General features: G+C 47.7%; 1 protein-coding gene across 3 annotated transcripts in view; it reads right to left on the bottom strand.

The window, feature by feature from the left end:
- Positions 1 to 2,901: 2,901 nt before the first annotated feature.
- The window catches only part of LZTS1 (leucine zipper tumor suppressor 1), a 49,762-nt gene continuing 35,987 nt past the window's right edge, over positions 2,902 to 16,676 (bottom strand). For 2 of the 3 annotated variants that reach the window (XM_045055429.1, XM_003984723.5), the window contains 3 exons: positions 11,995 to 12,472; positions 9,673 to 10,476; positions 2,902 to 7,100 (listed from right to left, as the gene is read on the bottom strand). In XM_045055429.1, the coding sequence (XP_044911364.1) occupies positions 6,429 to 7,100; positions 9,673 to 10,476; positions 11,995 to 12,339 (1,821 nt within the window). In that variant the 5' untranslated portion in view covers positions 12,340 to 12,472 and the 3' untranslated portion in view covers positions 2,902 to 6,428. The remainder of the gene's footprint in view (positions 7,101 to 9,672; positions 10,477 to 11,994; positions 12,473 to 16,676) is intronic. The other variant, XM_006930658.4, reaches the window with a different exon arrangement.

The raw sequence follows: 16,676 nt of genomic DNA, 5'->3' as shown, positions 1-16,676 counted from the left end.
CTGAGGCTGCTAAGAGTCTTGGGCACCAGTGTAGTTCAGCCTAGCTGGAAGCAGTGACATTATAGTAACAAATAATAATAATGATAGCAATAAATTATGATAGTAGTAATAAAAATAATAGCAATACTTTAACTTTCAGTGGGCATTATCTCATTTAATTGTCAAAAACAACTGTCTGAAGCACAGGGAAGTTAAGTAATTTATCCAACTATGTGAGGCTTGAACCCACAGACCACAAGATCATGACCTGAGCTGAAGTCGGACACTCAACCAACTGAGCAATCCAGGCACCCTGACCCAAAATTTCCTTTATAATTTTCATGTGTGGAAGGACATTTGATGTTTCAGGCTTTTTGGTGATCTTCATTGGAAGTGATGGGAGAAACTGTTTCTGAGGGAGAGGAAGGTGAGGGCTGTTGTAGGAGATGTTTGGGGCAGTAAGAGAGAAGGTGAGGTGGGAGAAGCACTGTAAGTCCCCTGTTAAGGTGTCTGCGGAGGCCCCCAGGAAAGGGGAGATTCCCAGGAGAGGGAACTGGGGTGGGCATGGGAGGTCCAAGTTAGGAAAGGATGATGACCCAGTCTCCCAAAATATTGACATAAGAGGACATTTTGGTTTTCCAACCTTCCTTTTCCTATGCCAATTTCCCCCATGCTGCCTTTCCATACAGTACCACCAATGCCTGTTATCACCCTGTTAATTTCCTTCATGGCACTTATCTAAATTGAAAATCATCTGATTTACTTCCAGAGTATAAGCTTCATAAGGAGAAAGGCCCTTCACTATTTTTGTTCACTTCTGTATTTCTGGTATCTAGAACAGGGCTTGGCATAAAGTAGAACTTAATAAATGTGTGTTGAATAAATACATGTATGTTCACATGAATGAATGAAATGATGAAATTTCAGAACTTGCGATGCCTGGGTTGGGGAGAAATTTGGAGGCAGTGTGACCTTCTTCATATGATTCAGAAAGCACCTGATGCAGAGGCTGCCTGGGAACAGTGGCTGCTCTGCCTCCCACCTCACAGGCGCAAGTGTGCACACTATGTTCCTGGTTTTATGAGGACCCTGAGACTGTGCTCCTAGTACTGGACAGGCTGAGGCTCCAGCTGCTTGTTCTCTGGAGAGGAGGAGCCCCTCTCTCTTTTTCTTTCTCTCTCTCATCCCCCCCCCCCGTTTTTCTAAAATAATAAGTAGGTCTGGGGGCTTAAGAAAAGGCTTGTGTCCTCAAGACTTCAGGGGAAGATGGGCAGGAAGAAGGCTTTGCTCTCTGCTGCCCCTCCTACAGCTAAAGCAGTCTTTAGCCCCACACATTTCGAAGAGTCTTGCTTTTCTATTACTCCTAGCCTGTTGGACAGAGAGAAGCTTGTTGAAGCAAGTAATGGGGTTGCTAGAGAATGGCTATTTTTATGCCACATAAGAAATCACCATGAATTTAGTGGCTTAAAAACACTGCCATTTAATGTGCTCATGGTCCTGAGGTCAGGATTCTGGAAGGGCAGGATGGGGGGAAGCAAACCCCTGTTCAAAGGGGGGTCTGCTGGATCAGCTGCACTTAGCTGGAGCCTAGCTGGGACAACAGGATTACTCCTGCTCAATGGATGATGACTGACCCAGTCTGATGATCTCTCCAGCATACCAGAGGGGCTTTTTACTTGGCAGCTCAGGCCCCCCAGGAATATACATTTGGAAGCTTCCAAGCTTAGGTTGCCTTCGAAGCTTAGGCTAGAATGGGTTGGGCATCACTTCTGCTGACTTTAATTGGTTAAAGTGAGTCCCAGGGCCTGCCAGAACCAAAGGGGAGGGGCCACACCAGGGTGTGATTAGGGGAAGGCATATTGCAGTGGCTGTCACCAATGCAATAGCCTACCCAACATGAGTCAGATCTAGGAGGAAGAACAAGACGCGTTACTCCAGGTCTGAGATGACCCCTTTGTTCCAGTACTGGGCCTTGAAGTTAAATAGATGTAGGCTCCCATCCTGGCTTGGTCACTTCTCAGCTGCCTGACCTTCCTTGGCTTTGGAGGCTTACTGCACCCTGGCCTCCTGCCTCTCCAACCTTCAGTGCTGCTCCTGTCACCTGTATAGACAGGCAAGTGTGAACACCTGTCCTGGGATGTGCTTCCTGTCTTTCCCTTTCTGCTTGTGCCTCTTATGTCCCATGGTTGCTCTCCAGACACTCTCCTGCCTGCCTCCTTTCCCAGACACCCTGATCTGTCCCCTCTCTGAGGCATTGCCATCTACCCTTCATGCGTTCCACAGGCTACCTTGTGTTTTCAATTTTCTTTTTACATGTCCCTTCTGTCTCCTGCCATCTGAGTAGAAGCCCTTTGAGTGTAGGATTTGAGTCCAGAGAAGCTGGGAATCCTTGTCAAGGTGAAACAGGCAGGTTGGCTTGGAGAAGGCTAGCCAGATGGCCACTGTGGTGACTGCACCTTCCCAGCTGGGAGACTCTGAGGTAGTAGCAACAAGAGCCACTCTGGTCTCCTGCCAAAGAGGCTGGATTCAATAGGCCAAGGAATTTGCTGGTGAGGTGAGCAGCTAGAACATGAGAAAGGGGAGGCTGAGGTTGGGGTTGGTGGAGGGGTTCTCTTTTGGAGAGGACCCTGTGCCTTGCAGACAACCATGTCCCTTAGTCTCCTTTTCTCCTTCCTCAGGATCAGTCCAGGGTCTGTTCATAGATAAAATCACAGGGTTGGATAGTAGAGACTGGCTGGAAGTCCACATGATGCCAAGGCCTGTGCTTTGCCACCAGCCAACACTGCCTTCATCAAGGCTGTCTGCACCTCTCTCACTGGCAGGTTGAGATGTCACCTTTCCTGTTCCAGGTGGAGAAGCCCCAAGGAGCTGCCATGCCACAGCCTGGAAAAGCAGGGTAGCTTAAGTAGACAAAAGTGGTTCTAGAGGGCATGAGAAATGGCATTCTTTATTCATAAATAGAAACATAAAATTATCAGAAATAGTTTACATGGCCATTTTTGGGCATCAAAAATAAAACAGAGCTGTCAAAAGCAAATCAATCAAACAAAATAACAAGAAACCACCTAGAGAAAAATAACTATGTGCATATTCTTCCAAATGCCAGTCTGTCCAAAGCCAGCCTTGACTGGAGGTTCCAGCTCTGCCTGTGGACTCAGCACAAGACCTACCACACCACAGGTGAGGGAAGCATCTACTGTACAGGGTGCACAGCTTCCTGCCACAGCAGCTCTGGCTCAGGAGAACTCAGGATCCATGGGGAAAGCCCTCTCCCAAAGCTGCTTGCCCCAGCCTGCCTTCCTCTGGGTATCCCTCTCAGCTGGGCCGGGGCAAGAGCAGGGCAAGGAACAGAGGCTCAGCAAGTGCTTCTCAGGGGAGAGCTAGCTCTCCCCGGTCCCTGTAGAGTTCAGTGCCTGTGGAGGCCAGAGTGCACCCAGCAGGACACAGCAGCCAGAAGAAATACCCCCAGGGGAACCCTGAGAGAGTCTGGTCATTGCAAGGCCCGGAGGCAGAGTCCCCTTCTTGGTGAAGTGGTGCTGGATGCTGCTTGCTATCTCTTTGTAGGCAGCCAGAGCATTTTCAGACCAAGCATCCTTTGGAAGAGCAGAGCCAGTGGATCTGACTGAATGAGCAAGTATGCCAGCAGGAGTGTTCAGAGCAAAGGGCAGCCAGCTTCTGCTGGCTGGCCCTGGGCCAGACCCTCTGCTCTGAAGCCCTGCCATCTGACTTCCCAGTCCCTGCTCAGCCTCTGTTGTTCAGAGCCTCCTTCCAGAAAGGCTGAGTTTGGCATGGGGAAGGGAAGAAAAACCACATGGCAGTGAGGTCGCTATGTTACACTGTTGCACTCTGGTGCCACTTTGGGCTACTCTGGGGCCTTGGGCTGGCGGCAGACCAGGTAGGGCATCCATGGTTTGGCTTTAGGTCAGGATGCAGAGTGCAGGGCAGTGTCACACCATGGCGGAGTGCGAACCTTGCCCCTGAGCGCCCTCCCCTGGGCTTAGCACACACCTCTTCTCAGGCAAGGTCTTGAGCGCAGGGTGCCAGGCTTTTGGCTGCTTTTTGGGGGTGGGGAGTGGTGGGGTATCTCCAGCCTGGGAAGTAAACAGCAGCCCCTTTATCTCGTGGCAATCTCACTGAGAAAAAGGACTCAAACAAGGCACAGGCTGGTGAAAATAGAGGGAATGAGGGCTGTGTGTAGGAGTGCTGACAATATAGACTCCATTTTTGGCCCTCCATCTTGTTCGTGTTCACTTGATGACCTCTCTTGGGAATACGTGTTCTGGGCCCCTCGGAGATTAACATACGTACCTTAGACATGCCTTCCAAGGCTGGTATTGGGGGAGGCTTGTTTCAGCCTCCCATGAATCTGTTAGAACACAGTCTTTCCTCTTCCTGATGAACAGGTGGTGCCACAAGATCTAATTAAAGGTTAGCTGTCAATTAGGTGCATGCAAACCCTTTGATCTTACTATAATGCCCTTCTGTGTGTTCCCTGGCTGTATAAAATCTGTGGACTAAGGTCCAGACTTTGTGGAGAATAGCTGTGTAGAGTGCCTGGATCATCCCCCACCCTATTCTGTCAGTCCATTACCCTGAATAAAATTCTGTGTAAACTGAATGGAGTCACCTGCTTTGTTTTCTGGTCTCAAAGTGCCTTCTCAGTTTGGGAGATAGTATACCATCCCTGTTCCACTTTCTAACAGTGTGGCTTAGGGAATGGGATATCTTTGACTTGAGGATCTGCACTGTGCCCTATGGAGGGCACTGCCCTCCAGGCAGGAAGGAGGCTTTTAGTCTATCCATTTCAGGTTTAAATCTAGCCTATGACTAAGAGCAATTGCTTGAAATTCCAGAAAAGCTCCTCTGTCACATGAAGGCAGCAGGACAGGCACAGTTTAACCTCAGGGACTAGAAGACAGAGCCAATTGCAGGGAAGGTGGCCCTGCCCTCAGCCCAACTCAGAAAGAACGTGGTGGCTCTGGAGGAATGGGGGCTGTAGTTGGGGTGGGGGGAGGGTGATGAGAAGCAGCTCCCACTCCCACTCTGGGTCCTGTAAAGACTGTGGTCAGGGAGGCAGAACCAGGGGTTTGGTCTCAGATTGCTAAATACCCAGACTCTCATCCCTCCTACCTCAGTGAACCCCTCTCAGCAAGCAGGCATGAAACTCAGGAATTCAGCAAGGCTTGGCTGTCCTAAGAAAGAACAGCAGCTGTAGCTTGAGTCAAAAATAGAACATGGAACAGTTCTGGCTGCCTGCTAGATCTGGCTTGCTTCTGAAAAGACAAGAAAGAAAAAAAGACGAAAGAAGACCAAAAAAATTTTTTTTCTCTGAACCAAGTAACTGAGAAACTCCACCATTCTCACCTCCCCCAACTCTACACATCTTTAGAAAAGAAACACCAGCACCCCCTCCCCGCCCCCCCTTCCCCTACCAGGTACTGGCCCAGCCCCCAGAAAGCTGAAGCCCTCTGGTTTCTTTACAGCTGGGGGCTCCTATGGGGCCCAGGTGGAGGGAGGCTAGCCAGTGGCCCTGGGGCTGTTCATTAAGACTGTATTTGTGCCTTTTCTCTCTGCCTGGGGCTCTGGGGATTGCCCCTGACCTATAAGCCACACCCACCCTGTGTCAGGTGCTTTTAATCTCCCCCTCCCCAGGGCCTCAGTGTCTATGGCTTTAAGAAGAGTGGTCACTGAAGTCAAATTTGGGCTACCAGTTGTCCAAGGCTGCTCACCTCCAGTTAGCAGGGCCCAGCAGGGTCTGGTCATTACTACCTGGCTTCTCCCTCTAACCTTCTCTGGTTAGAGAGTCTAGACATTCCTGGGCTGCCCCAGCTTTCCCCTCCTGTCTGTGGCTGTCCAGAATTGGGACAGCTCTGGTGTTGCTAAGCAAGGTTCCCCACACCTCACTACAAGCCCTACAACTCGGAGACCACAGGAAAATAGCTCAGGTTATAAACAGGTCAGGATCCAAGGCTTATGGTCACAGATGGCTTCTTTCTATTCCCAAGGCATCCCAATGTGTCCAGGGGCAAAAAGGCAGTTGTGGGAACACACAGAAGGGAGTTTCTGTCATAGGGTGGCCATTAGCCAATATGGCAGTCACCATCATCCCTGGGAGAGGGTCTAAATATTTTTAAACAAAGGGCAAGGTTTAGGGATCTATTAACCAAATGACGGAGATCCCTGGATGCATCTGTTGGGAAAGCTAGAGGTCTGGTGGGCTGGAGGGATGGTATATGCTGGAATGTGAGCAAGGGTTGGAAAAGTCATGTAGCAGTCCTTCTCCTTCTCTCTCCTCCCCTGTTGGGTCCCAGGTCTGTGCCTTGGGGAAGGCTTCTCTCAGAGACATGAGTTATTGAGCAGGGTAGTGGGGAGAGGAGCCCTCCTTTACAGGCTCTGTACCCCTGCCTCCCAATGTCAGGTCCCAGGCTCTCCCTCTCCCAGGAGGCCCCTCAGATCTCAGTGGCTATGATATCCTCGTAGGGGATGTCAGCCCCTTCAAGGTCAATTTCAAAGGCCTCCCCTGCACCGTCCCCATGAGCCAGCTGCTGCAGGGCCTTCTCCAGGCGCTGATTCCGCTGGTACATGGCCAGGTAGCTCTGCTGTAGCTGCTTCTGGTACTGGATCACCTTCTCCTTCTCCTCCTTCCACACCAGCCGCTCATGCTGGAAGCCTGAGGACATCTGGTCATGGCCTTGCCGCTCCTCCTTGAGCTCTGCACGCAGCCGCTCCAACTCCTGCTGCAGGGCGGGGATGTCCTCAGAGAAGGTAGTCCCAGGCCCTGGCCCTAGCCCTGGCCCCAGAGACACAGCTTCCCGCTGCAAGGCAGCCTGGGCCCGCAGCTCCAGCAGCTCCTGCTCCAGCAGGTTCACCTTCTCTCGGAGAAGCTCGGACTCATTTTTCTTGCGCTGAAGCTCATTCTCACAGACCTCTAGCTCCAGGCCCTTGGTGCGCAGAGCACTCTCTAAATCCTGAGTCTTCAGCTCCATGCCCTCCAGTTTGCCCCGTGTGTCCTTCAGCTGTGCCTTCAGACTAAGGATCTCACTAGCCTTCGTGTTGATTTCTGTCTGGGACTCCTTCAGCTGCTGCTTCAGAAGAGAGATTTCACCCGACTTCTGGCACACCTGCCAAGGGTTGGGTTGGGAAGAAGAGAAGGTGCTAAGATATAAGAGGTCCTTATCTGGGGAGAGTAACATCTTAACTGCCTAAAGAATTAGGCTGGTCCTGACATGGTGTCTTAAGAGAGTTCCCAGGCATGATGGTCTGGGTGACCCGTGAAGGCCAAGCCCCTCTCTGAGGTTCCTGTCATTCTGTAGTCTTAGTCTGTCCACATGCCTGTCTCAACCCCAAATTAGAGTCTATATCTCAATCAGTACCCAAACCCATGGTTGTGTGTAAATCAATGCTCACTACTGGTAGCTCCATCATCCACACTTAACATTAATGACCTTGAGTTCCATGTCTGGCAAACTTCTGTCATTCATGTTTGTGCTCACATCTTCTGACCTCACCCTTGTGCATACCTGGCTCCCCTCCTTCCCTACTGGGGATAAAGACTATTTTCAAGTATTAACTGCTACACGCCAATGACCAGATACATGCCAATGACCAGCAACATGCCTGCCTCAGAGACAGTGTCCAATTCAGATCTGCCAAATGACAAGCTACTATGTTCTCCCCCTGCCCCACCCCTCCACCATTTCTATTCTTATTCCCCTTCGAAAGTTGGCCAAAAGCAGCAGACAAAATCAAAGGCACTGATTCAGACCCATGCATCTCTGGGGTCTTGACCATTTGGGGTCATGGGTGGCTCAAAAGATGACCTAGACCAGTCTGGTTGGCTGTGTCACAAGAATGTTTCCTGCTGGCCTGTGGGAAAGCTGGATAGAATGAAGGTCAGAGCCTGGGCCTCTACAGAATGGATTCTTGGAACAAGACCAGAAGCTACCTTAATTTTTCCTCACTTCTCTCACAGTAGGAACCCCCAACTCCTTGCTCTCATGAGACACTTATGAAGCAATGCATAACCTCATCCACAATGCTTGTGTGGGACCAGGAATGTCTTTCTAAGGCAAAGCCTGTGTTTGTTTCATGGAGGGAGCAACATAGAGTCATGGTTGAGGCATGGGCCTGCTTTTGAATCCTGGCTCAACCACATCTGTATATGATTGGCTGATCTTGGTGATAGTATGGGGTAGTGATTAAAAATGTGAACTTTGGAGCCAAATCATTAAATCAAATCCTGGCTCTGATACCTATTATGTGGTGATCTTGGGCAAGTCATTTAACTAGTTGTTTGCTACTATAACCTCTGTGTTGTCAGTTTTCTTAACTAAATTAAGGATTATTTATAATAACCCTACTTCATATAATAACCCTATGAAGTAGGGTTATTATAAGGATTAAATGGGAGAACCTAGGGTTTGGCACTTAATAAACACTTGATAAATTACTATTCTAAATATGTTTGCAATATATTTATGTGATATTATAAATACTTATTCTATTTATTGTTTTACTGTCTAGACTGACTGGACAATCTGGGAATGAGGTCACAGTGATGTCTAGCTTAGCTGGGAATTGGACAAATAAGCATGGATGCCTAGCACCAGGACGAGCTTATATCTTTGAGGTGCCCCAAAATGTCTCTGATCCCTGGCTGAGAAATGATCGTTAGGGTGGGGTCTTCTGTGCCATCATCAATAGGAAAGAGGAAAGACCCCTATGGCCAGCATCCTTTCCTCTGTGGGAAGCCTGGCAAATAAGTGATTTTCCCTTCTCACCTGTCCAGTACCCCCATTCATCTCTTTCATAGAAAGGATCATTTTCCTCTCTACTCCTGATAACATTTGTCACTCTAATTTCTAGAATGAGTACAGAAAGCTCCAGTGCAAACAGGTGCTTATGTTGCTGAGGATGTGTCACCCTGACCTGGGGTGGCACTGGTCTAATCAGACACAATGCCTCCTCAGTTCCTTTCCAGGGTAGGAGTCTTTGGGGAGAATAAAAGAACATGCCCACACCCCTATCTGTCCCCTGTGCCACCTTGAGAGGCCCTTCAGGTGAGAAAAGCTATTTTCTGGAGATCAGAATGTGGGGGTTAGCTTCTCCAGCTAAGCCAGGTCCAGATGCCTCATTTCCAGGTATGGTGTGCCCTTCTCTTGCTCTTCTATGTTTCCATTGCAGTCCACCAACTAGAAGCCCCATTTACAGTTCTGTGTAGAATGGCCCATTCTGTCAGTGATACCTGCCACAAATGAGGTCACTCTTACTAGTGCGTGGGGTCCCTTCTCTCAAAAATAACAAAGTCTGCTCTCTTGTGGGCTCTTGAACCAGCGTGAACTCATGCTCAGGCATGGCTTGTGTTTCTTTTGAGCTTCCTGCAAGCAGATGAAGTGGGTCGGGCCTCAGCCCAGTGAGGCCTCTATTCTCTCAGCTCCAGCTCCTCAGTCAATGACTCAGTTAGCAAGTTGAATTCTGGAGGCCATGAGGCCCTGAGGCGGGAGAGAGTAGGAAGCTCAAACTAATTGTACTCCCGACATGGTTCACCATGGAGCCCTTTGTTTGGGTCACAAGTCTGGCATTCTGGCTCACTTTGGGCAATTTGTGTACACACACCATGGGCTAGAACCTGGAGGAGAAGTGGGGACTGGTATCAAATAGCTGACCACCCCAAGCCCCCACCATAAGCCTCACCTCCCACTGAGTCTCTTCCAGTGCAGGGGCAAAGCTGGTCTTCTCCTTCTCATAGGACTTGAGCTTGGTCTCCAGCAGGTCCTGTTCCTTCATGAGGCTCTCAAGCTCCTGCCGGAGCTGCCTCTTCTCCTGCTGGAGCTGGAGCACCTGGAGGTGCAGCACCTGCTGTGTGCGCTGGCTCTTCTGTGAGGCTTGTTTCAACTTGCCACTGCACTTCTGCTCCAGGCCATCCAACTCCTCCTTGCAGCGCCACTGCCGCTCTTCATAAGCCTGACTGGAGGCCAGCTCCTTCTCCTCAAGGCTACGCTGCAGCTTCTGGAGTGCTCCCTCCCTCTCCAGCAGCTTCTGCTCAAGCTCCTGGATGCTGCACTCATCTGTGGAGATGGGGGAGCGGATGCATGAGGAAGCCTTGTCTGCCTTGCTTGGGTGGGCCAACTTGCTGCCCCCATCAGAGAAAGACAGAGCCTTCAGACTCATCATGTTGCTGTCCTGGAGGATGATGCCCTGGGTGATATTGTGGGCTGAGCCCCCAAAACGGCTGGTGGGCCCCACTGGTGTAACCAGTGGATCCAACTGGTAGCTGCTGCTGGTGCTGTGTGTGGGCAGGCTAGACATGGAGTTCCGGCCAGAGTCAGACAGTGCCCCAGAGCACAGGCTGGGCTTTGGATCCTGTTCCTTGGGCTTGTCTGGAGGGGCAGGGTGCAGCTGGTGGCTGGCGCTCTCAGGGGATGAGTGGAGGATGGCTCCTGACCGTGGCAGCACAGGCTTGAATGCTGTGGGCCTCACTGCACCTTTCTCTGACCCCTGGTGAGGAAAACAACCATATTGATTCCATGTCTCACTTCAACTCCCCTCTCACCTTTCCCTCCCTTGCTGGGTGTGTATGCTGGCCACACAGCATCCTTTTTGGTAATAACCATAGGCGATCTTGCCTGTTGCTATGAAGCAGCTGAATATGGTGAGTCTCTCTCAAGAAGGAGGAATTCCTTTGTGGCTAGGGGATGTACTTAAGGATCACTGAGTTACTTTGTTTTACAAACTACTAACCTGTCATCAGCTTGTCCCAGCCCTTGTGAGATGATGAATAGCATCTTTAGGTTCCCTGGCTGAGATCCCTAGGCCAGGGCTCTGGTTCTGGGTCTCTGTGTGGTGTAGGGTAAGGGCATTAGGCTCAACAAGCATGGTCAACAAGCATCCCTTCTTCACCTTCACTGCCCCTTCCAGTAGGCCAGGAGCAAGAATACTGGCTGTGACTAACATCAAAGGGTTGGGAAGACCACTTGCAATAACAATCCTTTTTTTTTAATGTTTATTTATTTCTGAGACAGAGAGAGACAGAGTTTGAGTGGGGGAGGGGCAGAGAGAGAGGGAGACACAGAATCCGAAGCAGGCTCCAGGCTCTGAGCTGTCAGCACAGAGCCCGGCGCAGGGCTCGAACTCACAGACCATGACCTGAGATCATGACCTGAGCCAAAGTCCGATGCTCAACTGACTGAGCCACCCAGGTGCCCCAACAATCCTTTTCTTAAAACTGTCATTTTCATTGGAAGAGTACCTTGCAGTCTACAAACCCTTTAAATTTGAAAAGCTTAAAGCTCTATGCAAACTAAGTGGGTCACTTCCTAGAATATCAAAGTCATGGATTCATCCCCCCAGGTGGGGGCATGTGATTAACTAGGGAAATTGTTCTCAAGTCCACTGGTTGGACCCATGAGAACTTGAGCTGGCATAAGGGCTGGATTTCTGACTTTATAGGCCTCTTTTGACCTCATTTCTGCTAAACTGATGATAACAAACTCAGTTCTTATCCCACCGAAGACACTTTCAAGGCCTGGCTTGAGTGAGTCGCTGCTGCACCACAACAGCAGCAAGTGAGGGAAAGGCCCACCTTCAGGAGTCTGCTAGCAGCAAAGCTGCTAGCTCTCTACAAGCAGACTCTCCATTGGCTCTTCCAGATGATAATAGAGCTCCCTCCCCTTGCCATGTACTTGAAAATGCTGCTGTTGGTCCTGTTTTGACAATCCAGAGTTACATTCCAGTAGGGCTCAGAAAGGCTTTCATTTCTCTTTTGCTTTTTGTGTAAGGGATCACTCAGGACTTCCAGTTTAGGGGCATGACCAGTGCTTCAATTCCCTCGTCCAGCCTTTGATCTCTGTGGTGTGACTGAGCATTTCCACCCTCACCACCACTGCCCTGGCTTCTTGGGTTTTTAAATGTTTGTATCACTGCCTTCATTCCCATCCTTGCCCCCACTCTCTTCTTTCCATTTTGCTCTCTATTGCTTTTCCAACCCACCCACTCTTACCAAAGACCCTTGCTTACCATTTCTAGCTGACTGGAGAAGGGCATAAGCTTGGGTGGGGTGGACGGGCCAAAGTCCACCCCAGCCTGGCCGCCTATGTCCCCACTAGACAGTGCAGTGTAATCTGGGTGGTGGGAGCCCCGGGCTTTCTGGCTGACCTTGATGTAGAAGAAGTCTTCACTCTTTCCCATTTTGGAGCTGGACTTGCCATGGCCTGAGTCCTGGGAGAAGCCAAATCTCAGAAGCCCATCTGAATATCGATTGAGTTTCTTGAGATGGGAGGACTTGCCCAGCTTGTACCGTGAAGCCCGGCAGTGCTTGCCATGGAAGCTGTGGCCAGAAATGAGGCTACTGACACTACCCATGCTGACTTGGGGCTAAAGACAGACAGGGCAGAGCAGGGATCTGGTGTGGCTGCAGCAGTAAGGGGCAGTCCTGGTACCAAGAAGAAGCTGCGGTCATAGCAGAAGCCTCACAGAACCTGGGAGAGCTGTAGACCTGTAAGGGGACAAAAGGTAGAAGTCAGCCTGAGATGAGCAAGCCACGGCACAGTCCTCAATGGTGACTTCGTGAGGAGCTGCTCTGATGGCCAGATCTGAGCAGTAGATAAATGTATACTTCTGATGAAAACTCAGCCTTGACTCTGTTACTGGACTCTTTTGTTCACTCTTCCTTTGTCTACTAATTCAACAAACATCACTGAGACCCTCCTTTGGGATGGCCCTCCTCTAAGTCCTGGGATACAGTAGTGACTAACATGGCTATTGTCCCCACATTCATGGGGCTTGTGTTCAATGTAGTGTGGACAAGCCATCAACAAATCAATGTTACCATCCTTAGGATATATGTGCTGGGAGCGGGGAAATAAAGCACAGTGAGCAGCATAGAATTCTGGGAGGTCATTATTTTATACAGGTGGCACAAGGGAGGCCTCTTTGTTGGGGTACTGCTTGAAGAAACCTCAAGAAAATGAGGGAGCAGCCATGTGGAAATCTGGGGAAGAGAGATGCTCAGAAGCCTCAAGAGCAAAAGCTCTAAGTCCCTGTGGTAGCTTGTGCTTGGCATATGTAAGATCATCCAGGAGACCAGTCTGGCTGGAGGATAGTTAGCAATGCGGGCGGTGTACAATAGTCAGAAGTCAGAGAACTAGCAGGTTCCAGGAAATATAGAGTGTGGTTGGCCATAGGGCTTGGACTTTTACTCTGATTGAGATGAGGAGCCCCTGCGTGACTCTGAGAAGCTTATTACTTGATCTGACTTAGGCTGTGGAGGGTCACTCTGACTGCAGGTTGGAGACAGTGGGCTGCTGATTGGCCTGGATGGAAGTGGTGGGCCAATTACATTAGGTGAGTGACTAACATGGCTGGGCCAGGGTGGTAGCAGTGTATTACATTTTAGGTATAATTTTAAAGTTAAGCTGATAGGATTTGCTACTGGACTGGATGCCAGACATAAGAGAAAGAAAGGAGTCAAGAATGACTTCAATGCTTTGTTTTTTAATGTTTATTTATTTTTGAGAGACAGACAGAGAGAGAGTGCAAGCAGGAGAGGGACAGAGAGAGAGGGAGACACAGAATCCAAAGCAGGCTCCAGGTTCTGAGCTGTCAGCACATTGCCCGACATGGGGCTTGAAGTCACAAAATGTGAGATTATGATCTGAGCTGAAGTCAGACACTTAACCGACTGAACCACCCAGGTGCCTCCTTCAATGTTTTTATCCAAGCAACTAGAGGCCATAAGTTGCCATTTATTGAGAAACAAAAGACTACAAAAAGAGCCAGTTTAGGATGAGATGGGGTGGAAAGTAGGAGTTTGGTTTAAGACATTAAGTTTGCAGAGTCAATCAGACATCCAAAGAGTGCTGTAGGGTAGGCGGAAGGATGGGTGAGGAGCTGTACATTTCCATGTAAAAGTTGTTTGTTCTAGAAGCCAGCTATGTCACTAGATGACTTCACTACAGAAGTAAAGGCAGGAAGATAAGGGAAGTCTGAGGACTGGTTAATGAAGGTCAGGAAGGTGAGGAAGAATGAGAAAGAGAAACTGAGAAGGCTCTAACTGATAGAGGAGACATAAGAAAGAAACTGTTTCATAAGGATGGTGTCAAGTGCTGCCGATGATGGCTGTATTGGTCAATGGATCTGGCCAGGTGGAGGTACTGACCTCGATGAGAGTAGTTTGGGTGAAGGAGTAAAAAAAAAAAAAAAAGACTTTACCAGAGAGCGTTCAGGAGAGAAAGAGGAGGGAAATAATTGTACCCTCAAACATTGAGAAGTACCTTCAGTTTCGCAAAGTGATTCTGAAACACACTTAACATGTTTTTAAAAGTAATAGGAATGTACAATCTAGTAATCTCACTACTGAGTATCTACACCAAAAATACAAACACTAATTCAAAGGGATACATGCACCCCTATGTTTGTTGCAGTGTTATTTACAATAGCCAATCTATGGAAGCAGCCTAAGTGGGATGGATGGATAAAGAAGCTGTGATATACACACGCGCATGCACACATGCACACACACACTGGAATATTATTCAGCCATGTAAAAGAATGAAATTTTGCCATTTGCAACGACATGGATGGAGCTAAAGTATATAATGCTAAGTTAAATAAGTCAGAGAAAGAAAAGTACTGTACGATTTCACTCGTATGTGGAATTTAAGAAACAAAACATGAACAAAGGGAAAAAAAGAGAAAAAGAAAAACCACAACACAGACTTAACTATAGTGAACAAAGTGATGGTTACCAGAGGGGAGGTGGGTGGGGGGACGTGTGAAATAGGTGATGGGGATTAAGGAGTACACTTGTCAGTGATGAACACCAGGTGATATATGGAATTGCTGAATCACTATGTTGTACACCTAAAACTAATATAATACTGTATGTTAACTATACTGGAATTAAAATAAAAAACTTAAAAGTTAAAGGAATGCATTTTATAATCAATGCTTAACATAACAATAACCTTGCCAGTCACCACATTGAGGAATACACTGGGATGTCAACACCAGCATATTTGTAGATTTGGACAAATCTCTAAGCATAGGTCACATGATTTTCAAAGCTGGGAAAAACTGTGGTTGTCATGCATTGTGAAGGAGTATTTCTCAGTCAAAAGACAGATGATGGGAGGGAAACTATAAGTTTAATAAAATGGGAAATGCAGAAGAAACTCTTTCTTCTTTCTTCTGCTCTAAATTACACTGTCAATCCTAAAGTTGTGAAAGAAGTCCCAGGTGGGTTATAGAGCACTGTACATGCACAGTGAAAAAGAACAAGAAGACTCTTTAGACTCTGAATATGAAGACTTGAACTCAAACTTGCATTGTTATCATGAATTATAAAATAGTTATGTTATGAATAAATGCATTCTATATTCCATTAGTAGAAACTAAACACAATAAAACATCATGGGGTAAGTGCAATGTATGTTTTCTTTGAAAAGCTTTTTATTAAATTGATGGCCTTTTAGAATCAAAGAAACACAATTATGTCTACTGATAGGATGGTTATGAGAAGTTTATAAGCACCAAAATAATCTAACAGGTCTGGTATGCCTACTGAATGCCCAGTACCTAATAGGCACTCCACAACTGGTAGGTATTTTCATTGGTATCTATCATTGCTCTCTCCAGCATTCATCACCCCTATGTTATCCTCAATGCCTCACCTCATTTTCCAGAACTAGTGCTCTCAATTCCAAATGCAACTTTCCTGCATCCCAATCTCTAATGGTATTACTTAGGAATACAGAATTCCCTGTTAATTTAACAGCTGACAAAGACAAGTTGTGTTTTCTGTCCCCCACATCATCTATCTTTTGCTTAGCTGGGACTTCAGATCCTAAGAAGTTGTCCAAATGTAGGAAAGCTATTTTTTTAATTTTATTTTTTCTTAATTTACATCCAAATTAGCATATAGTGCAACAATGATTTCAGGAGTAGATTCCTTAATGCCCCTTATCCATTTAGCCCATCTCCCCCTCCCACAACCCTTCAAATAACCTTCTGATTATTCTCCATTTTTGCGTTTCTTATGTTTTGTTCCCCTCCCTGTTTTTTACATTGTTTTTGCTTCCCTTCCCTTGTGTTCATCTTTTCTGTGTCTTAAAGTCCTCATATGAGTGAAGTCATATGATATTTGTCTTTCTCTGACTAATTTCGCTTAGCATAATACCCTCTAGTTCCATCCACGTAGCTGCAAATGGCAAGATTTCATTATTTTTGATTGCTGAGTAATACTCCAGTGTGTGTGTGTGTGTGTGTGTGTGTGTGTGTGTGTGTGTATCACATCTTCTTTATCCATTCATCCATCGATGGACATTTGGGCTCTCTCCATACTTTGGCTATTGTTGATAGTGCTGCTATAAACATTGGGGTGCATATGTCCCTTTGAAACAGCACACCTGTATCCCTTGGATAAATACCTAGCAGTGCAATTGCTGTGTCGTAGGGTAGTTCTATTTTTAATTTTTTGAGGAACCTCCATACTGTTTTCCACAGTGAGGAAAGCTATTTTTCGCCCAAAGACTCTCCTGCACTCTGCACATTACACTACTTGGGTAATGGGTGACTTAGTTTTTACCTACCCAGTACATATTTATGAATATTTATATATACAAAGTTGTAGAGATACAACAGTTGGCTAAGGCATCAGACAGATATGGATTTCAAAATTAACCTCTGTGAGGTTTCTTTGC

This window comes from Felis catus, chromosome B1 (genome assembly GCF_018350175.1).
Source record: "Felis catus isolate Fca126 chromosome B1, F.catus_Fca126_mat1.0, whole genome shotgun sequence".
Lineage (NCBI taxonomy): Eukaryota > Metazoa > Chordata > Mammalia > Carnivora > Felidae > Felis > Felis catus.
The sequence above is the reverse complement of the archived record's forward strand: the minus strand, read 5'-3'. Positions and strand labels throughout refer to the sequence as shown.